Below are 23459 nucleotides of genomic sequence, written 5' to 3' on the forward strand. Positions count from 1 at the left end.
GAATTTGTCCCACATATGCCTTGTGATGAGCCTTGTTTCTTCACCATCTTCTCAACAGCTAGGAGATTCCCAAAACATGTCCTCCTTTAGGGAAAGACGTATAGGATGCCTAGGGAAGAATCTCATCATTTTTTCACAGTCTGTTGACTGCTGCAGGATGGAAAAAGCCAGTGGCTTTTCATGTTTTGTGTACTGTTTCATTTCTGATGGACTGCCAAATATGATTATTGTGGTGAAGGTAAGCAATATTTTCTTTATTGGAGTACATGTCACTATACCTATGCAGGCATTTATTACATTTCCAAGGATGAACTTTAGGTATCCCAATGTTTTAGTTACTCCAATTGGCCAAAGCTCAATTGGAGTTGAAACTGGCCAGTGTTGTTTCAGATAACTAGAAGGGCTTTTTAAAGTATGTTAATAACAAGAGGAGGTCTAAAGAAAACGTTAGGCTGATACTTGTTGAAGATGATCATCTGACTTAGCTATGAAGAAAAAGTGGAGGCATTCAGTGTGTTTTTTGCTTCAGTCTTTCATAATGTTCATAGACCTTGGGCTTCCTAGTCCCCAGAGTCAGAGAACCACAAGTGTGGGAACAGTGGCTTTCCATTTGTGGATGCTGAAACTGTAGGCGATCAGCTGTATCAGCTGTATGTTCAGAAGTCCTTGGCACCTGATGGGATTCATCCCTGAGTACTGAAGGAACTAGTGGATGTTATGGCCGGACTCCTCTTGGTCATCTAAAGGTCTTGGGAGTCTGGGGAGGTCCCTGTTGACTGGAAGCTAGCCAGTGTTATTCCAATCTACAAAAAGGATGTGAGGGAAGACCTAGAGAACTACAGATCTGTTAGTTTAACCTCAATTCCTGGAAAAATAATGGAGAAGATTATGCTGGTTACCATTGAAAGGCGTTTAAAGAATAATACAATGATCAGGCGCTGTCAACATGGGTTCACAGAGGGAGTCCTGTTTAACTAATTTGATACCCCTCTATGATAAGGTCACCTGCCTAGTGGATGAAGGGAAGGTCATGGATGTAGTTTTTCTGGATTTTAGAAAGGCTTTTGCTATGGTCCCTCACAGCGTCCTTCTGGACAAGTTGTCCAACTGTGGGATGAGCAGGTTCATGGTGCAGTGGGTGAAGAAATGCCTGAAGGGCAGAGCTCAAAAGGGTTGCAGTGAATGGGGCTACATCTGGCTGGTAACCAGTCACTAGTGGTATCCCTCAGAGATGAATTCTAGGGCCAGTTCTGTTCAATATATTTGTCAATGATCTGGATGCAGGAGTTGAGTGCACCATTAGCAAGTTTGCTGATGATACCAAACTGAGAGGTGCTGTTGACTCTCTTGAGAGACAAGAGGTCTTGCAGAGGGATCTAAATAGATTAGAACATTGGGCACTGATTAAATTGGATGAAATTTAAGAAGTCTAAATGCCGGATTCTGCACCTAGGATGGAGTAACACTGGCCATGAGTAAAAATTGCAAGAAGAGTGGCTGGAGAGGCACCTTGCAGAAAGGGATATGGGCATGCTGGTTGACAACAGGCTCAACAGAAGTCAGCAGTGTGCCCTGGCAACCAAGAGGGCAAACCATATCCTGGGGTGCATCAAACACAACATAACCAGCTGGTCAAGAGAAATTATTATCCCGCTGTATTCAGTGTTGGTGCGGCCTCACCTTGAGTGCTGTGTGTAGTTCTGGGCCCCACAATTTAAGGATGTGAAATTCCTTCAATGTGTCTAGAGGAGGGCAACAATGTTGGTGAATGGGCTGGAAGGAACGTCCTACAGGGAGTGGCTCAGAGTTTGGAGTTTGTGTATTTTGGAGAAAAGAATGCTGAGGGGTGACCTCATTGCTCTCTACAGCTTCCGGAGGAGAGCAAGTGGAGAGAGAGGTGCTGATCTCTTCTGCCTGGTACCCAGTGATAGGACTCATGAGAATGGTTCAAAGCGGTGCCAGGAGAGCTTTAGACTGGACATTAGGAATCAGTTCTTCACTGAGAGAGTGGTCGAACACTGGAACAGGCTTTCTGGAGAGGTGGTCAATGTCTTAAGCCTGTCAGTGTTTAAGTGGCATTTGGACAATGCCCTTAATAACATGCTTTAACTTTTGGTCATTCCTGAATCGATCAGGCAGTTGGACTAGATGATCGTTGTAGGTCCCTTCCAACTGAAATATTCCATTCTGTTCCATTCCATTCTATCTCTTACCTTCCTCTGAATTTAACTTTTACCTATTGCAATGTTCTTGGCAATATTGTCAAGAATATTACTCTGACTGTAGATAGAGGTAGCACAGATCCCTGCTGGTTCTTCGTACATTTCTGTTCTTGAGGGATACAGTGATAGTTCTGTAACCTGTGAAATCCTCTGGATACTCTCAACCAGAGTCAGCAACTTTTCCTGTTGTAGGCTTGTTCCTGCAAAGTTTTGAGAGCCAACAACTCCTGTATGACCAGCACTGGTCTATTTGGGATTAACTCCATTTTAGTTGAAGTGGTCTCATTATAATCAGAAGCAGTCACATCTTATGCTTTACTCTTCAGAGGGCTCAATCAGCTTGAGAGGACATAAGTGTTCTTTGCTTTTTTTTTCTGATAGACACCAGATCATTTCCCTGAAATATAGAATTCTCTCTTGAAGTAACTGCTGGTATTCCTGAGTATGTTAAAATACCTGGGGAGTGACAAAGAACCTCTCTGCCATAATGTCCATGGGAGGACGTAATGAATGTTCCTCAGAATGCACGAATTCCTTATAGCAGACTACTCTCAAGGACATCAATCTGCTTCGATTGAGTCTGAGGAGCCAGAGCTGGAGAGCAGGGATGGTGGCACTAACTTGGGTGAAAGTTCTGAATCCTGCTGACCAGACAGACTCCAAACCAGAAAAATAGCATGCTCGTTACACGGCCTCCCGTAAGCCACTTAGTGGAAAAGAAAATTAAGCAGCATCTTTAAATAAAAGTCTTTACACCCACTCAGGCACACTGCTTAGTAGCCTGTTCTGCTGCCGTATATTCTAAATACAAATATCAGTATATTTTCAAAGAATAATTAGAATGAAATAATTAAAAGGCTTGAATAATCCTGGATAAAGCAATCTGGATTTCAGTGAAGTTCTAAACATCATAGTGCCTGCTATTATACAAGAGGGATCTTGACTTGTTTTTGTTAGTTGCTTTGGAATGTTTGAGCAAATGACTGAGCTGCTGCTGTTAGCCAAAACCTGTTCCCCCACATGTTTCATTCTACTTTTTGTGATTATTTTTAATCTATGTTCTCTAAACTGCATTATCATATGTGAATTCTGGCTGCGTATTTTTTAAAATAACTTATTTCAAACTGTCAGAGATACCTTATGAATAAGTTATCAACCATCCCTATGAGCTGTAGCTGCAAACATTTTTAAAAAAGTAATATTTATAAGTCTGTGAACATTTTCTATTAATGTATTTATCAAACTCACTTAGGGTTAAGAAAACAGCTCCTTTCTGTTAAAAACAACATCACATTACTTGTATTTTCTTTAATGCTAACACGTCAGTGGCAGCTTTCTAACTGATTTAAATGATTTTTTTAATGAAAAGTTCAATTTAAATAAACTACTTTTGTCCTAAGAGATTGCAAGGCTCTTGAGGACCATCTTCCCAAACCAACCACACAGACATTTAATAATGCATCGTAAATTGCCAGCATAATGATGGGAAGCACAAGGGACAGGGGAACTGCAAATTTTCAGTTTTCCTTAGAGAGGAGCAAAATTTAGTAGAATAATAAAAGGAAAATCTTCTCACTTAGAGGGAAACTAGATAATCTGGACAGCAAGCTTTAAAGAGTTTGTTGCTGTCTTTCATGATAGGATTGCGATGTTTTGAGGAACAATGAGCAAAATGACTGTAGCCGAAATATCCTGGCTCCAGAGAGTTAGTCAGATTATTGGAGACTCGGGTTATGAAAAGCTCTTTTTTGTTTTCATTTTTTAAAGGCAAAAAATCATAACATAGAGAGACTAATAATTTGTATATTGTTGTAAGCATTAACAAGGATGGAGAAGAGGTGCTTATCTTGTACCTAGGCAATGTTTGAATGTCTAAGGCTTGAATTTCACCAGAGCAGATTTTAGGAAGGAACCACTTCCCTGTAGGACTGCTAGGGGGGACTGTTTACTGGAATGACCAGTTGCTTTACGGAGTGTGATTGGTGAAAGAATTTAAGCCAAACGGTATTGAAGTAAAGAGAAGGAAAATTTTCTTTTATCCTTCTAAGGCAAGTTACAGTAGTTCAGGGCTGATCTGCTCTGGAAAGTGTGACTTTTCAAGTGTGATTTTTTTTTTTTTTTTGTGAGTGTGTGTTTTGAAGTATTTATTTATTAGTTTGGGTTTTTTTAACCTGATAGTTATACAGTTGTCATCCCTAGAGGGGTAGTTAAATTGACAGAAAGCAGATTTGGAATATTGGTACTGTCGTCTTGATCATAAAGTAGGTATATCAATGTAAACCACTTTTACACTGTGCCCAGAGGAAGAGGCTGCACTATTTTAATGATGCTCTAAAAGTCAAAGTGATAGTACTTCCTGATGTTATTATATTGATAGTTATTTTATTGCTTAAGGATTCCCAGGTGATGTTACACCAGCCCTAATTTATGAAGGCATTTTTAGCTAGTTACTTACTTAACGACATCAGGGTAATGTTTCTCAGCCTTATTGAAAGGGAAGTTTTCCTTTGGTTTATCTGCTTTTGTTTTGGGTTGTTTTCCTGCCTCTCACTAGGCAGCAGCTTTGTCTCTCTAAGAGGAATGGTGAGATTTCCCTGTGTTTGCAGTGCTGCCCTGCCTTGGAGGAGATGAATTGCTTTCAAGGAGTCCAAGTCCGTAAACAGTTTTAAGGCTAGCCTAAACATTTGCAGCCAATAATTAGTCTTTTCTTACTCAGGCAACTGGGGGGAAGCTGAGCTGCTGCCAGCTCACAGGGAACTGCTAACTGCTGTTGTCTAGTGCTTTATGGCTCCCTGAGGGTTGTATTGCACAATTTCAGAATCCAACCCTGTGTTAAAGGTGAGAAACAAGTATGGGGTATGTTAGACATACGTAAAAGAACAGACATTGGGAGGGGGGAGAAAAGAAGGCGAGCAGAGCTGAAGTCAAGTGAGTCTGGCAGCACAAAGGAGATAAGAGCCGGAGAGGACGGAATCAGGGAGAATTTGTAGAACAAAAAATAAATATAACGAACAAGCAGCTGCTAAGTCAGTGGAGTGAAAATAGCATGTGTTCATTTTCACACACTTAAGTGTAGGGTGACTGAAATTTTAGGACCTCTCTTATGCTCCACTACTGTTTTGTTCCACTGTTTTGGAAACTTTGTTTATATGATTCTATCAGCTTGTGAACATATTTTAAGGTTTGAAATTATTTAAATAACAACAGTTTGGTTTTACATTTTGAAAAATCCAGATTATTTAGACCAGGATTTAGTACAGTTAAGTCAAGGCATAGTATTAACTTGAATAAAAAGTGAGGAGGGGAATGTATTTACTAGTTGAGAGTCATGAATTAGAGATCAGAGCTTTCTGCAAAGCTGTCCTTTTTTTTCCCTGTGTTTACTTTTGTCTCTTTTCTTCCTTATAAAGTGCTTGAAAATTAAAATTAAGTTTGGGAAAATATGCTCCCCAACCAGAAAGCGAGTAATTGGGAGATAGTTGCAAATGGAGTAATTGATTCTGATACTTAAAAGATTTCCAAATACATTATCTACTGATGCTTTGGAGCTCTTCAAAGTTGGTTTCATTTTGTTTTGATTTGAATGTTATTGCCTTCCAGTAGTTAAACTGTGACGCCTCAAACAACAGGTGATAATACTGCTAATGTCAAAATAGATTATTACTAAATGCATGCAAAACAGTGGTCTGCAATTCCAGAGGCAGGGAGTGCTTTGTTTGAAGATTGTTCACTTGCGGTTATTACAGGACTGACAGTTTAAAAAATAGTAGGTCCATTTCTTCTTTTGAGTGAATGGGCAAAAATCCCATTGCCATTAACAGTAACTATACCCTCTTTACAGCAGAGATTAATTTGGTTTGATGTGACTTTTGCTGGAGGGGACAAACAGTAAAAAGATGCTCTAGTTGTGATTTGATCTCTTGTTGTCAGATTTAAATATTTTAATTATTTAGCAATAGGATTCCAAGTTGGGCATGCAAAGGGTTGAGTGGTTTGTAAAGTACTTTTGCAGATTAGGGAACCTCTTTCACTGGCCATGGGTTGAACACCATTTGTATTGTCTTTCCATCCCATCTTGTTTGCTTGGTTGGTTGGTGTGAAATGATGAGTGTCTGCCGTGCTGATGCTTTTCTTGTGTTATGTCCCAAGTAAGTATACTTAGTCCTAGTATTGCTGAGTGCACTGGCACAAATAACAAAAGATAATATGTGCATATTTCCCTGTAAGTTCATGAACACCCTTTAGAACTGTAAGGGGTAATGGTGATAACTTATTAGCTATAGGGTAGGTGAGTACTGTGGTAAAGAGAGCTCTGCATTGGCAACAAACCCTATTTTGCTAACCATTAAGGAAACACTTGAACCCAGTAGAGTAGTGTTCACTCACCAAACCAACCCACGCTGTAGCGTAATGGTCCTTACTGAAAAGCTGAAGCCCAAATGTCTTTGTTGCAAAGAGCTGGCTTATGTAGATGGAAGCTGGTGATATGTGAATCATCATTATGCTGTGTCAAGTCTCATTTTAAAGACCATAAGTATACCTTTTTAAAAGAAAAACAAACTACTTCACCAGTCTAGAGAGAAACATAAATCATGTATTTTTATCACCCCAAAAGACCACTGGAAGATGAGCTCTAATATTTCAAATGCGACAAGCAATCTATACACATGAATCACAATTTGAGTTCCATTACAACTGAGCTGATATATACCACTGTGTGCTTTATGGATTTTACTCTAACAATATTAAGTAAAAACCCAAAGCTTTTTATGATGAATACCTAACCTTTTACAAGAATTTGTAGAATTGTGGTCCAGAACAATAGCTTTCACATTGCCCTATAAGCTTTAATAAGAAAATACTGTTGCCAGTTTTGACCTCTCAATATTACTCTCTGTAGTAAAGGAAGTGCGTGTATTAGTAGAAGGCAAATGCTGCAAAGATAAAAGAAAATGTGAAATACTGAAAGGTTTTATGGAAAATGCACGAAGAAAGATTGAGAGTTAAATAAATGAGCAAATCTTGGAGAGGGATCTTTTGTTCCTTCTGCTTCCTTTGTTAGGCCCAGTCTTTTGCTTCCTGGACTCAAGGACTTCTGCAGCAATCCAGTGTCTGTTCTCAATTCCCCTATTTATAGTCAAGTCATCACTTGAAGTCCTTAGTCTCCTTTTGAGAAATTCTCCCGCAGTGATATTTTCATATAGGTTGTGAATTTTCTTTTTATCTCTGGCTATTCTCATGTTTTGTGTTACGGTAATGTGGGCCTTGCTTGCAATGAATCAAAGTTTAGATTCCTTCACCTTTGAGACTTGTAATTCTCTCACGTCTCTTTGGGGGAAGAAAGAGAAGGAATGTTGTCCAGTGAACGAGGAAGCTGGAGATAGAGCGTAGTGCAGAAGGTTAATTTTCAGGTGAATTGGTTGCTGTTTTGACATTCTTGCTTTTTTTTCAGATATCTTTTTGTTCCTTTCCCTTTTATGTTAGAAAATTATTAGATATGCAAGAACAAAACTCCTCAAAGCTATGCTCCAAAAGCCTATTAAAAAGAGGCTGCAAGCAGAACAGTGTGAACACACGTCAACACCTGAGTGTTTCCCAAGTGGCTCTAGCACTCAGTGGTGTGATAACAAGACATGTGGGAGGATTTTTCTTGGCTTTTATCTTCCATATATTGATGCTCCTGACTTTTTAAAATTCATTTCATCAAGTGGCACTGCAACAGAAACAACAGAAATGCGGGAATGAGATAGTTCAAGGTGTTTGCAGTGGTATACAAAGTCTTTTGCCTCCAGGCCATTATTTCTAATTCAGCCCAAGTTGGCAGCAGTCAGAAATCACTGCCAACTGACAGCTGTTTGGTGGCCAACACAAAGTGATTTAGCTAGTCGTTCCTGCTGGACAGATGTCTGTAGTATAGAAAGTGTCAGTATTGCTGACATGTGTTTCATTTTTAAAGATTGGAAAGTGTGGGTGTATCTCAAGTAGCTGCAACTACTTTGGTTTAGGGAGGTTAAGCAGGATACCCAAATTTAGGCAACCAAGAACTCAATATGTATACAATTAAACTCCTCTGTCTTGTGGGATTAAATCCTGATGTTGTGGTACTAACTCCTTGTAGCACTTCCATTGTATCTCCGTAGGCAGTGTGCTGAGGGAGAAGGGAGAGACTGTAGCTTGGTCTCTGCAGGTAGGTGCATGGAGGGGTGTGGTAGGAGACCACACTATGGGGTGACCAACTCATCTGTCTCCCACTGGCTGAGGAAGTTCTTCAGCTGTGTTGTCAATTAATACCTTTCTTGAGTGTGAGCAATCAATAACAAGGAGAAAGTAATAGGGGGGGAAAATGAATCTGATTCATCTTTCTTTGTGTGGACATATGTAACACTAGAATTAATCTTTTGAAAGCCCTGAATTACTTGATGTAAAATCTGTGCTACTAAGCAGAAAATCTGTCCTGCTGAGAAAAAAAATAAAGAGAATTTTTCAGTATAATATCTGGTTTTGTGCAGAAGGAAGGGAGAAGATTTTACAGTTTACAATATCACAGAGCTTTCATATATTTAAACAGGCAAGTAAATGATAGGTTTGATTCACTATTGTGAAAACAGTTTTGAATTTTGGATGTGCAGCAGCAGTAGAGATTGCTCAAGCAAACAGAGATATGGGGTCAAGTTGCTACCGCTCCTTTTTTTTTTATATTTTTTTTATTTATTGATATGATGTAAAACAGACTTAAAATGGGATTAGGTGACTGGCTCAGTCTTCTACTTGTAAGGCATGTGAAAGTGACACAGAGTGCTGTTCAGTAACTCCTGCAGCAGAAGCATGGTGTTTCAGGGACAGGGCACTGTCAAAGCATGGGTGAATCTGGAGGGCTGGAATAGTTGCTGATCAACTCTGCAGTTGAATCTGCTACGTTACCCCGACAAACATTGCCATGCCATATGTACCAGCACTGCAGCTGATATCATGCTGTACAGAGTTATTATGCCTTCGTGCTTTAAGTTTACCAATGAAGCAGAGTTAAGATTTTCAGTGTTGTATACTTGTGATGCTGTTTTATGTGTTTGAAAAATCTGCACCAGTTTTTATCTTTTAACACTGTCGTAGGAAAAAACCCAAATGTACGTGTTACTTTTCCAGAGTTAAAAAAATTTGGGATTTCGTGAAGGGCAATGGAAGGAACCCATGCCTATGATACAGGAGTTTTAGCTCTATTTTAGGATTACTGTTCTACTAAATCTGCCATGTTCTTTAATGCTAGAGATAAAGCAGATTGCCTTTGAAGTTGCAAATGGAAATTATTTTCTCTTATTTTATTGTTGTGTCATGTTATTTGTTTCACTAAGCCTGACTGTGACTTTCCTTGGTTCTTCCTCCCTGCAGATATTGATGAGTGTGCTGCCAAGATGCATTATTGTCATGCCAATACTGTGTGTGTTAACTTGCCTGGATCCTATCGTTGTGACTGTGTCATGGGATATGTCCGTGTCGATGATTTCTCCTGTACAGGTGAGCTCTGAGGTATACAGCAATAGTAGCGTTACACTCTGTGTTGTGTGTATTGCTTAGCTTCTAATTAGCCATACCAAATGCCACATACTGGCTGACCCTCTGCTGGCATAACATTTAGGCACAAGCGAGATAGGTAAATGTGGAATGGGGTACCTTTCCTATGTCTGGGCCCTTCGGGATGAACTTGGAAGGTGGCTCCAGAAGCTCTGTGGTGCACATGCTGAGAGCTTTTGTCAACCAGGACATGATTCCTTCATGTCCCATGACTGACTTGCATGCAAGGTGCGAAGGCTGAGATCAGATCACACGTGTAGCGAGAAGAAATACTGTTTTATTACCTGTGGTTTGAAACTGGTCAGTGGATTGAAACAGGAGAAATTATCCAGGAGGAGGAGTTTTCTGGACAGAGCTGAGGCGAATATATAAAAGCAAAACTGAAAATGTATAAAGTCCTCAAAATACTTTGTTAGATGACTTGTAAATTGTTATTACTGATGCTGAGGATTAATGGATCCAGGACTATGACACATGTTATTTAGAAAAGAGAACAAGTGTGATGGCATTAGGCAATAAATCCAATGATTCTTTTTTAATACCTGTCAGAAAAATGAGGGCTAAAAATTCTTAGTGGAAAGTAGGTAGGTCTCATTTCTATCTAGAGATTTTTAAGGAACCTTCCCTGACAATCTCTGGGAACCATGTGAGAAGCTGCTGAAACACTCGGTCCAACTGTACCTAACTGGATAACATCTTTCAGTCACAACTCTCCAGAAAGCCTGATCTCTGGATTATTTTGATGGGAGAAAATATCACACAGATTTATTGAAATGGAAATAAGTCAGCTTGACACAATACCGTGTTTAGAATTGCGTTGGGTGAGCTATTTTCTCAAGTGGAAAGAAGACACAGGAGTATTCAACATGAGAATGATTTCCAGCCTGGAGTAATTACGTTGTAATGCACGTTATCCTTAGGGAAGGTCATAGTAAATATTGACTTTCATGATCTTGTAGCTAAGATTATGTAGTTTATAAAAACTGTGGGAAAGTCCTGCCCATGCCATAAGAGAGACTGATACTAAATAGCTGTCAGGAAACTAATTTTTATTTTGCCCAGAGAGTCATTATTTCTATAGAATCTCTGTATTTGAGTAAACTTTTGAGTTTTTCTTGATCTTTCACAATCTGCTGTGTCAGAAAAGTTTCAGACCTTAAATTTTGTTCTAAATGTGTGTGGTGTGTGAGGGTAGCGGCCTTCACAGTGATGGGGAAAGCATTTTTGATAACCTGACACTTTCTTTTCTTATATGCAGTACAAATTTCCTAATGTTCCTTCCCTTCTAGCAAAACACTATCATTAAGTATGCAAATGGTTTAGAAAGCAGGGTATTATTGATTTACAGAAAAATGTGAAGTAGTAAGACAAGTTGCTTGACAGTAATGGGTGAACATTCATTTAAAGTGCATGCACACAAAAAATCCAGAACCGGTGTAAGAATGAAATAATAGAATGAGTGAGACAACTATTTCTTATAGGTTTATTATCTTGCTAAAATGACTTCTTTTTTTTCACATCACAGTTAAAAAGCACAGAAAGTATGTAATATAGATGAGGAGAAACTTGGTTCGTTGCCTGTTGTATCCAGAAATAATTGTATGTTATGATAATAAATGTATTTAAAATAAGTGACCAATAGAAGCATAATCCTGTTTTTGTATCTTGCATTGTGTTTATACAGGCTTTTCCTCTACGAATCTTAAAAAAAAAAAAAAATCAGGCAGCCAATATTTAACTAGTTCCCTCTCATGCTGGCACCAATGTATAGCAAACACAAGCAAAATACACAGTAGCTATTAGTCAGTTTTTAAAATTTATTCCTCTTTATTCAAACAAAATAAGTGAGAAATTATCTTGTTATTGAACCATGCATTTGGGGACAAATCTGAAAGCCTGAGATGGCAACTGAATTTTGTGTATGTGGAGTCAGGCTCTAGTGAGTTCAAGATAAGGATTAAAAAGTTTCAGATATAAGCGCTTAAGGCATGTGCACAGCATTGCATGTATTTTATACACTGTTGACCTAAAAGCAGAGCTATTCCTTAGAGCAGGAGATATCATGTTTTAGGAAATCTGAGTCTAATTAATCGAGATACAAAGTCATTGTGTGCTGTGGAGGGGATTCTGTGTGTTGCTGGACACACCTGTGCTTGGTGGCTGGCCCCTGTGCCCTGGTGGCTTTTGAAAGGTGGAAAGCGGAATGGAATATCTCACTTCCATATTGAGGGTTTTATCTTTATAAAAAGAATTGAAGTGAACATTGAAATGCTAGGTCAAATTTGGATTGAGCAAAATTAAATTAATTTGGATATTGCTGAGTTTTAAACACGCAGCTTCCAGAGTGTTTTCTTATAACTCTGCATCATTCTCAAATTAAACTGATTTATATTGTTTTGATGTTGATGAAACTTTTTTTTTCCAAAACAATTTTTAAATAATATTTCCCATTTTTGATCATGAGAACTGTGGAGTAGGAACTTCCCATGGTTACTGGTAAGAAGCTACTGTGTTGGAAGCTGTACTGATTACATAGAAAATACAGTCACAGAGACAGAGTGACTGAAGTAATATTCTGTATGAAGTTTTTATATCAAATTATATTAAATTCTAAACTGTGATTTAAAATTAAGTAGTGGTTATTTTAATAAATAATCAAAATTCAGTCTCACGTATGTAAAAGATCTGGTCTGTTGAGGTTCTTCCCATGGTGTTTTGTGGCAGGTTAGTCAGCCTAGCACCAAGAAAGGTATATTGGCGTTTTTCTGCTCACCTATTCCTAGAGCTTTGAACTCTGAATGTTAATTAGAGTTGTTGAGTGAAAGTTTTATTTCACTCAAAGAAAGTTACCTTTGAATAGGAAGCTTCTTTCAGTCTCTTCTTGTGACACTGACAGGTTGTTTATGTGTCCTCAGGTAAATCACAGTCTTGCACTTTCTGAAAATGGCAGTAAGATTTGCTGCTCCAGATGCTCTCGTTTACTGGAATGTACTGACTTAAAGCATTTTATTGACTTCTACAGGTTTTTACCCTCCTTGCTTGTTGAAAAATAAGTTTTCTTGAGTTGCTTTCTTCTAACATACCAGTTTGGGAGTTTGCTTCGAAAGTTCATTATTTAATTTCATGTTTTTTGAAGCATTATAAATTACATAATAAAAATTGTGTGATTTTATTTTTGATGAGATGCATCTGTTCTCTGGTCTGATTTTGAAAATGCATGTATATGTCTGATTTTCTGTGTTCTGAAACTATAATATATAGTTTTTGTACCTCACCACCATTCAGTCAAGTAAACAAATGCTATTTCATCTTAATAGGCTGTAAGTTACCTGTAATAACTAGATACATGATGCTGATAGGATGAGGTAACAGTGTAGGTGGATCTCATCTGGGTTTGGGTAGTACTGGCATTTTCTATGAAGTTGATCATAATCATAGAATCATAGAACGATTTGGGTTGGAAGGGACCTTAAAGATCATCTGGTTCCATCATGATAAAGATTCCTGGCCTTGAGCATCTACGATAGCCATTTAAAAAAATATACCCCCATTTTTCAATGTTTTCCTTCGGGCTGCAGGTGACAGTGAAAACTTCCTAAGATCCTGCAGTCATTCGAAAAATAAGTAGTCTCATTTTGTGTAGTTACTACTGAGCCTGGATGCTCTCTTTTAGGTTTTTATTTTTAAAAAAAAAAATCCCACAAATATTCACTAATTAAGCACTAAAGCTTAAAAAAGACCTTTGCAAATGAGAGTGCCAAGAGATTTTTATTCTTGTATTTGCATGTATTACTCATGGCCCTTTTGCAAAACGAAGAAACATCCTTTGGACTTGAGAATGACTCAGCCCATTTTACTCTAGGGGCATCTTTTCGAGAAATAGTATGGAAAGTTACCTGGCCACCATACATGTCAGCAGCACACTCTGCCAAAATGTGGTGCAACCTATATGCAAACATTCTCCTCTTTGTGTACCAAGATGAGTGCACATTTGTGACAGATGTTGTTCCTCCGTGAAAGGAATCCATCTCCAGAATTCACTGTGGAGTTGTGCGATTCTGCATGATATTTGAATACTGGACTGTGCTTTTAACTCTTTTTCAGTCCTCGTTTTTTTTTTGTCATAGTGTTTACAGAACTTCTCTTATCTTTGGCTTCTCTAAGCAATGAGTCACTAATAATAATTTTATATTACTTGCAAAAAGTGAGCCCGTATCTACCGCAGAAACAGGAAGTATTTTCAAAATACATCATTCAATATTTTAGTTCTGTGGAAAAATTGGTGTTATATAGCAAGTTATTGTTTAGAAGAAGTCTTAGAATTTAAATGTTAGTCTCTATATGCTAATTTGATTTACAGTATGGGTAGAAAAGAGGAAGTAGGAAAACCTAATGATTTTCACAGGTTATCCCATAAGTCTCGTCGTTTATATTCTATGTGGTTTCTGGAGCAGCATTCAGTTTTGAATCTATTGCACCTTTCAGAGCAAGCCCCTCTGCAGCCCGTTATTGGAAAAGTTGTGCCTAAAGCATAAAAAAACATAGAGTTCTGAGAAATCTCAATTTCAAGGGAAAGAAACATTAGCCCCCTTCTCCTGCTCTTTTCTTCTTCCCCTCCCCTATCTCTGAAAGGAAAATCAACTGCAAAAATTTCCTGCTACGCTTAGAACAAATGTGGTTCAAATTGTTTGCTATCACTAAAATTGATGCCTTTTAAATTTTTGTTGCTGGAGTTTATCTGTCAGGTTCAAGGTGGTGTATTTGACCCTGTAATAATACTAATAATGCAGCAAGTTTCACAGTGGTGAAGTGGCAATCTCAAGGGGCAGATTCCTGGCCTCTCATCTAGAACCACTGTGTGTGTTTGAAAAAGACCTGAACAGAAGCTTTTAGGCAGCCAATTGATAATACAGTCACTCCTTGAAAGACAGTGCTGTTTCTGCAATCCAATCTACTGACCCTCTTTTCCCCCTTTTCCTTTTCAGTGAACTGAATTAGCATTCGAGAAGGAAACATTAATATTTTTGGTGTGGCACTTCAACTTTCAAAGTACTGTGTAGGGTCTTGGATGTTTACAGAGGACAGTAAACAAGCGTTACCACTGTTCACATAATGGCCCAGAGCTGGTGAATTAATAGAGGTGTCTGCTAGCTGAAAACCCAAGTCTGGGTCAGTAAGCAGTGAAGGTAGGTCTGTGGTGGAATAGTTTTCAGGTATGTTTTGGGGAAGAGCCCTCTTTAGGTCTTGCTGTTCTAAAGGATATCATTACTGAGTATCTTGCCTGGTACAATGTAATTTTGAAAGAAACGTTATGAAAATATTTATTAGGTTGGGGTCATAGTTATGTGTCACCATATATAGATTAGGTAGCAGATGTTCAGCACAATAGGGAATAAGGACCTCAGGCAGATCTGGACCCTCCTGGTTTTACTTGGCACTAATATATCAACACACACTTCTCTGAAGCATTCCCTGCTTCAGAGTCTGCTCTGTCCTCTACGTGCTGAGGACAGCCCATTGTCCTCCTGTGAGCTGCATCTTGATATATGTGCTTGTCTTCTCACTGCGCTGTATCTTCAGGACAACACTCAGGCCTTTCCACATGCTTTTAGAACTTGGTCTTAAGCCAACCTGAATGGATGACACAACGATTGTATTAACTCAGCAGGCACAAAATGTTCTTATGCTGTTCTTTCCTTTCCTGAGATCCTTATGTGTCAGGTGCTAAAAGACAAAACAGGACAGGACTTAGCTCCTGGTGTTAAGTAGTACTCTTTTGTTTCAAGTGCAGTCAGTAGCGTCTCTGTTCCCAGAACTCTGAAGGGAAATATTGCTTAGTTCCCAGTGCCTTGAAATGCACAAACATTTGTTACAAGTGCCTCAGCAGGCTGTTGGCCAAGTTCAGCAGCAGGTAACCCATGCACCAGTGGGTATTGCCTGCTTCAGAGACCATTTCTTTGCTCTGCAGGACAAGTCAACAGAAGACTAGAGGAGTCCATGTGGCAAAACAAAAATGGAGCAACTCCACGTCAGATGACTGATACTCACGCAGATCGTTACTCAAAACCCATTAACTCAATAGAAAGCTTTGTGTTGCATTCATTATGGTTTTAGATAAGTCCTGTAGAGAGATAACAAGTGCACTCTTCCCATAGGGAAGCTCTGTTTATAATACTACTAAAAAGGATGATTCTTTTGTATTGTCAGAGAATGCTGTACTAACATGGATAAGGTAGCTTCTCAATGCCTCCCTAGAAGGCTGGTAAGTATTTAACTGCTGTTTTGGAAAAGGGGAAGCTGAGGCATAGCGAAGGGGAGCATCTTGCCCAAATTCATGCTGAGGCAGTGGCAGCATTGGAGAGTCTAGTAACCAGAGTCAGAAAAATTAGATGTGGGAAAAACACAGACTTATACCAACAAGGATTCAGTGAACAGCAAGGTTTATTTTTATACATATTGGTATTTTCACAGGAAAAAATTGCAGTTCATTGAAGTACAGTGCGCGTGGGCCCTGAGTAACCACGTGACCTTCATGTTATAAATCTTCTCCTTCCTCTTTCCACGCGGTTTTGTTATACCTTTTGTTACTTTGCAGTTGAATTATTCCCGAGTCCTCTAATTTTAAACGCCATGTTACTTTCTTTTGTTCCTGACTTCACCTTCATTTACTGGATTTAACTGCAACATATTTTACATTCCTTCCTTTAAAAAAATGCCATTGGGAAACTGCATATTAGTTGCTCCTAAGTGCTCTCAATCTGAGGAAAAAATGTACTAAAAATGTAATATTTATGATGATTTAAATTCCTCACTGGTAAATAGTTTAATTAAACATCTTTGTACTTTCCTGTGCTCTAGGCATGGAAGTGTTGCTAATTTGTCCAGAGTAGTTGGTAATCCTTTCAAGTCCTTTTGACACATTGATTTTCTGTAACTTTATTAATGCTAAAATTAATTAAAAGCTAACCGCAAATCATGCTGATAGTTGTATTTCTTGACTTAGGCATAATTAGCATTTTTTACATGATTTCTTAGCTGCAGCCTTTTGCGCTGGTGTATATGCTATCACAAAAATTTAGTATTTCAAATTGTTTTGCATATGCATGTTCATGCTTATGCATAAACTTAAGCATTAAGCTCATGCTTACAAGTAATAATATTGATATTATACTCATTTAAGACCCATAAATGAAGCTATCTAAAGAAGAAGCAAGGACAAGCCTTTCCATGTCGCTTGGTCGACATTTGTCCTGAGCTCTCTTACGGCAGGATTTCTCCACGATACAGTAAGACTAAATCCATTTCTATGGCCCACAAATTCTTGATCTCTTTCCTAATTCTGACAATTACTACAAACAGTCCATGAGGTGAGAGATGGAATGAGAGCCACCACGCTAATTTGTTAGTGGGAACATGCCATCTTGAAAACATGCAGCGGCTGCAGGATCAATGTCAGTGGCTGGAAAGGAGAAAGCTCTTATGTTTTAGTCATCTGCTTCCACAGTAAGTGTTAACACCTTCAGGAGTGTAACTTGATTTTGGAAAGGAGTTTATTCCAACAAGTTGTAATATTTTTTGAGCTCTAACGGCTGGGCTTTGTCATTGTCTCTGTCCAAACAAGCAAAAAATTCCCCCATGCTCTATTCTGTTTGTAGAAACCATTTGTAACAAACTGTTGATCTTCAGACACATGGCTACCTTAAATCTCCCTTGCCACAATTTAAGCCTATCACCTCTTGTTATATTCTCAGGGAACGTGGAGAATCCTTTGACCTTTCTATTTGCAGTCCTTTTTGATATTTAAAATCTCTTTTCATGAATTTTCTTTATTCTTCTGATCTGTAAACTAAAGCCTATTTTTAGGTTTATGGCTGAACAGTACAAAAATATTCTAAGGGAGTTTTTGTCATAACTCGATGTTTTCCCTTCAGAAAATTCTGAGCCTGTGCCCCCAAACTTTTGGTATCTCAAAAAAGTGTGGGTTTTTTTGAGTTCAACTGCAAGATTGTTGTTGTGTGTCAAGGAAGATGCTCTAAAGAATGATCCCAGGTAAGAGGTGCAGTGCAGTGTGCATGGGGTCGGCAAGTCAGACACATGTGGCCTAAAGTTCCCATATTGTTTCTCACAGTCCTGGATTGTGTTAATGTCTGCTGCCAAAGACTGGTTAGCCAGGCACAACACTGACCACGCTGGAGAGGAATTCTCTATTTTTCCCTGCTATATCCTCTTTTTCTGTCCAAATGCATTGTTTAGCTAGACAGAGAGAATGTCAGCTGGATGATTAATGGCCAGATACGGACTCTCAATGGTGTTTGCTTTTGGTGCTCGAACAGGTTATATGGCTTGTCTGATTCCAGTAATAATGCGCATATTACTGTTGGAAAATATTAGGAAAAAAGGCTGAAATGCTCCTTCAGTATTCGTGTGTATAGTATCTGGAGTCTTCTGTGACCAAAATGTGTTCAGTGTATGGCACACACATATGCATTTCTTACGAAGAAATCCCACACAGAGAAAGTGGAGCCCATTTGCAATGGAATTGAGAGTGCCAAATTCCTACTGCTTTTGTTTAAGGAATAGTGGAAATGATCAGAGATGCAATCACTGGACCTCCAGAAAGGCCAGGAACTTGCAGTGTATTAGCTTGGATTTGACAAGTGTGTAACTTGGGGATTTCCTCCTGAAAGGCAACGTGTCATGGTGGATGAGACTACTCTGCCAAGGAACAACTGGCGCATCTGTGAAATGTGGGGTACTCTGCTGCTCTGCTGTTGGATCTTTGTATTTACTGCTTTGATTTAAGATTCCTGAGTAAGGCCTTTATTTCTGAAACAAAGGAATTATATAAAGCTTGTTAAGCTCAAGAGAAAATTTTCCGTAAAGTTCATGGTGCTTGTGTCTCATGGGCTTTTTTGACAGTGAGAAATATGTATGGCAAAGGCTTTTGCAGGCCTCGGTTTTCCCTTTTTTAATCTAAAGGTGTATTTTATACACAAGGAAATATATTTCTTTTTCTTACTTTGCCATGATCTTAATTTTATACCTGTACTGAATATTTCATACATGTGTGCATATTGATTGGGAGAAAGCTAGTATTTTATTAACAACTATTGATTCTTGAGTATCAATTACTGTATACAAGTGATCAAAGAATCACCTTCTGAGCAATCTTTGATACTGAAAAGACTTTAGGACCCTGGTTTAATGATGGGCATCTGTTATTTGTTTGAAGTGGCTGGGGTTTTATGTATGCCCTGCTTAGATGTGTATTGTAGATTGTCCAACTCTTGCTTTGCTGATTCTGCAGCTTTCCAGATAACTTAAAAAATGTGGGTTGTGGTTTGTGGTTTTGGTGTTGTGTTTTTTTTTTTTTTTTTTTTTTTTTCCCCAGCAGAAATGTGTGTGCTAGGGGTAGGGAAGGGGCAGAGTTTCTCTTGCTCTGAAGATATGCAGTGTGGTTTGTCCTTTTGAGTGGTCTCATTCTGGTTTTGGAGCACCTCTGTCTATGTACAAGAATATTGAGATATATTATGGGTAATACTTGCAGTGAATGCTAATGTGTCTGATAACCTAGCTATTCTAAATTTATTTCTGAATTTGTAAACATCAGTGGATAACCATAGATCTGGCAGCGCTGCCTTTCTGAAATGCTTGTGAAATTATTTTAAAGGGTGTAGAGGAGCTTCCACTGGCAAGCAGACTTGCTTGGTCCTTAAGAAACACAGCCTTCGGGAATAGCATAAGGAGGGGGAGAGAGAGAGGTGCTTTGATCTATCGCTTTGTAGTTAATATTTTCATGCTTTCTACTTTAGGCTTTTTGCCTCCTAGTATGAAACTTCCTATTTCGTTACATGATTGCATGTAATAATTGCTCAAACTTTTTTTTCTGACTCTCCCAGAAATAATTCTTATTCCTCATTGTCAGAGAAGTGGGACAAAGCTAGACAAATGAATGACCTAGTCTTGCTAATTGTGCTCCCATTAGAATAATCTGTTGCCATTTTTATGTGTTCAGGGTTTTTTTTTTTTAATTTTTTCAGAGTTTACAAATAAAGTTCATTTTTAGAAAATACAGTTCATGTTGCTAGACTGAGATAATCAGGTGGCACGGGGAAGGCTTTCCTGTTATGGCAGATGATAGTAGAAGGGGCCAGAAAACGGCTGCCGAGGAAAGGCTAAGGATGGCCACGGAGAGACAGCTCCATGACCTGTAAGGGTAAAATATTTTTTCCTATTTGTTTATGGTGAAGAAAATGTCCATGTTTTAAGGATCCTAGGGATTTAGTTTATGCTTTGTGCTTCTCATAATGGAGAGTTTTATTTCACAAAATTTAATGTGTATAAGCTTTTGTAATGCTGAACTATCTACCAATATTTGTCCTTTATGCTAGTTTTTGACTTGCTTGTTTCTTGTTTTTTTGCTTTTGAAATAGCACAAATGTTGAAAGTGGTGTTCTGCAGAATATCTGGCATAACAAATTCTTCAAACAGTGAATTAGGAATGTGTATATTTAAGCACACATGCAATCCACCAAGAGGCAAAGGAACCTTCTGATCTTTGGAGACTTGGTTTCAGATAGATTCCTTAGTATCTATCCAAATCTGAACTGCATTTTGTATTTTACTTAGGCCATAAATGTGGCTTTGCAATAAAGCAAAGACATTCCAAATGTAATCACATTCCACTACAACATAAAATGTTACTGTCTTTTTTTGCATGTGCTAGTAGTTTCTGCTCAGTACAAAGCTAAACAAATGCCCTGTCCTTTTACTTTATTCTTTACATGCTGAAGAGTCCCACAAACCCTATGACACGTTACGCCAAATCATCAATTATAAGTGATTTATGAATGGAAAAGGTCAATAGTTATCTTGCCTGGTTTTGCAGCATCTGGATGCGCTTCATGATAGAGTGGGGAAAAGCAAGAAGGTACCTTCCCTCTAATCTTGCTCCTCTGTTGTACATCTTTCTCTTCTCTGTCCCTTCACTCCTTGCCCTCATTGCATCATCAGTACACTTCCACCTTTGGGAAGAAGAGCTTGCATGGACAGAGTACTGCAATGGAAATGTCTTGCAGGCTTTCTGTGACCTAATGGAGCAGGTAGCTGTGTGCTGACTGGCACTCCTGTGTGATCCCCGCTCTGTGAGCGGCTGCGTGCTGTACCTGCTCCCGGGGTACCGAAAAGCTCGTGGAGTATGTCAGATCTTCAGCAACGGTGCAGGGAACTTCATGTTTCTGAGACTGTGATGGAATCCCAGAGAAAATCACATTTATGGTCTGAACTTGGACTGAGGTGTGCCTTTGAGGAACATGGCACTGTGGTGTGGATGTCAATAGGCTCAATGTTGTTCATTACTACCATTACACCATTCAGCATGGAGTTCGGTCTTAGGCATAGGGCATCTTTCTCTCTAAACAAAGATAGCTAAAAGTATATTCAGATCCTTGTTTCTCTGCCTGGCATGATAAAATCACTTACTACAATCTTTTGATCGCTTCACTCCATGCTTAGGAAACTAACTATTCTACTCATCAGTGAAGATTCAAAATCTACAGTCCAAGTGACCGTTTTCTCTGCCCAAATCTGGTATCTCTAGCTGTTGCAAACTCAAGTAAGATGTATGTGGTATCTGATGATATAGGTTCCTTTGCATTTTTTCTTGTTGCTGCTGTTAGAATTGATCCACTGACTGGGATTACTAAAATAAAGAAGTTACAGGTGAAATTTTTTTTTAGAAAGTAAATGATTCCTAGCTGATGTGAAATGTGTGAGAGTAACAGAAATGGCACATCATACAGAATTGTTTGCTTAGGGCATGAGACGAAGTGAAACGTATAAATATACATAGTCTTTCATGGTTAATGCTTCCAGAAGAAACAGAAAGGTCTGTTTTTAAGGGCAACAGAGCAGCCTTGTTCCATCTGGATTGCCTAAACTTATGACCAATTTTGAGTGATTGAGTATTCACAGCTAAACCTTTTTGATAGTACTTGTAAAGACAGAAAGAGCCTTCTTTATTGTACAGAAATGGAAGAAGTTGTATAAGAAGTCAGCTGGAAAGACTTAATCCAAGGCATTAATGGAATTTGAAATTTAACTTTTTTTTAAAGGAACTATGATAGACTTGAGAAATGGGCCAGTGCTAACTACATGAGCTTCCACAAGTGAAAATGCAAGGTCCTTCATCTGGATCGGGCCAGTCCTAGGCACAAATACAAACTGGGCACAGAGTGGGTTGAGAGTAGCCCTGAAGAGAAGGATTTGGGGGTGTTTATAGATGAGAAGCTCAACATGAGCCCGCAGTGCACTCATGCGTCCCAGAAGGCCAACCGCATCCTGGGATGTATCAAGAGAAGCGTGGTCAGCAGGTCAAGAGAGGTGATTCTCCCCCTCTACTCTGCTCTTGTGAGACCCCACCTTGAATACTGCGTCCAGTTCTGGTGTCCCCACCATAAGAGAGACACAGATTTGTTGGAGCATGTTCAGAGGAGGACCACAAAGATGATCCAGGGGCTGGAGCACCTCTGCTACGAGGACAGGTTGCGGGAACTGGGATTGTTCGGCCTTGAAAAGAGAAGACTTCGGGGGGACCTAATAGCTGCCTTCCAATACCTGAAGGCAACCTACAGGAAGGCTGGGGAGGGACTTTTACAAGAGTGTCCACTGATAGAACAAGGGGAAATGGGTTTAAGGTGAAGGAGAAACAGATTTAGATTAGATTTTAGGAAGAAATTCTTCAGTACGAGGGTGGTAAGACTTTGGAATAAATTGCCCAGAGAAGTTGTGGATGCCCCCTCCCTGGAGGTGCTCAAGGCCAGGTTGGACGGAGCCTTGAGTAGCCTGATCTAGTTGAGAGGCGTCCCTGCCCATGACAGGGAGGTTGGATTAGATGATCTCTAAGGTCCCTTCCAGCCTATGCCATTCTATGATTCTATGGAAACAAAAAGCTATAACGAGATTGGAGAATTTAACAGCCATTTAATATTTTGATGTATAATATATGCAGGCTGCTTTTTCAAGGACCCAGCCTTTTGCATTTGTTTTATCAATAAGTAGTTGTATAAGCATTTTTGACTTGGAACAAACTCGGCTGTGAAAATTAGCAGGGAGGGTTGTTTGAGGGTTGTTTTTTTTTTTTTGCTTACATGTGGCTTAGTATGAAAAAGTTACACGGCTAAATACTCAGTCAGGCAACAGTCAACATTGGGGTTGCTAAAAGTAAGATTGCCCACAAATCCCCAAAATCCAGAGGCTGGGTTTATCGCTTGTAGAAATCAAACTATATATGCTTATTTAGGTCTACTCTCGAACTGGATTCTGAAGTCGTCTTAGTTGCTGCTGCTTTGGATTTGTTTCTGTGAGATTGTTGATTTATTAAAAATCATCTGTGCCATTAGACTGCCTATCAGGATCCGTAAATTAGATAAGGACCAAGAGCAGTTATTACCCTATGTGGATTTTGTTTTTGTGCTGCAGAAAAGAGGCTAATTAATTCACTGAGAAAATGAATTCATGCTTGTTTTGAAATATGAGGCCCTTACCTGATGTATTTTCTGAAGTCCGTAAAGATGATTTTCTTATGTTATTTCAATGGGGTAACTGCCTTTGTAGTCCAAATCTATGTTCCAGTAGAAAGCTCAGTGTTCTTAACACAGTTAACTTGAG

General features: G+C 39.0%; 1 protein-coding gene across 1 annotated transcript in view; it reads left to right on the forward strand.

Annotated features, from left to right (window-relative positions):
- The window catches only part of NELL1 (neural EGFL like 1), a 299689-nt gene that overhangs the window by 140876 nt on the left and 135354 nt on the right, over positions 1-23459 (forward strand). Inside the window, exon 13 of the mRNA XM_086613002.1 lies at positions 9609-9734. Within this exon, the coding sequence (XP_086469128.1) occupies positions 9609-9734 (126 nt within the window). The remainder of the gene's footprint in view (positions 1-9608; positions 9735-23459) is intronic.

Source organism: Tauraco erythrolophus, chromosome 6 (genome assembly GCF_009769465.1).
Source record: "Tauraco erythrolophus isolate bTauEry1 chromosome 6, bTauEry1.pri, whole genome shotgun sequence".
In the NCBI taxonomy this organism is placed as follows: domain Eukaryota; kingdom Metazoa; phylum Chordata; class Aves; order Musophagiformes; family Musophagidae; genus Tauraco; species Tauraco erythrolophus.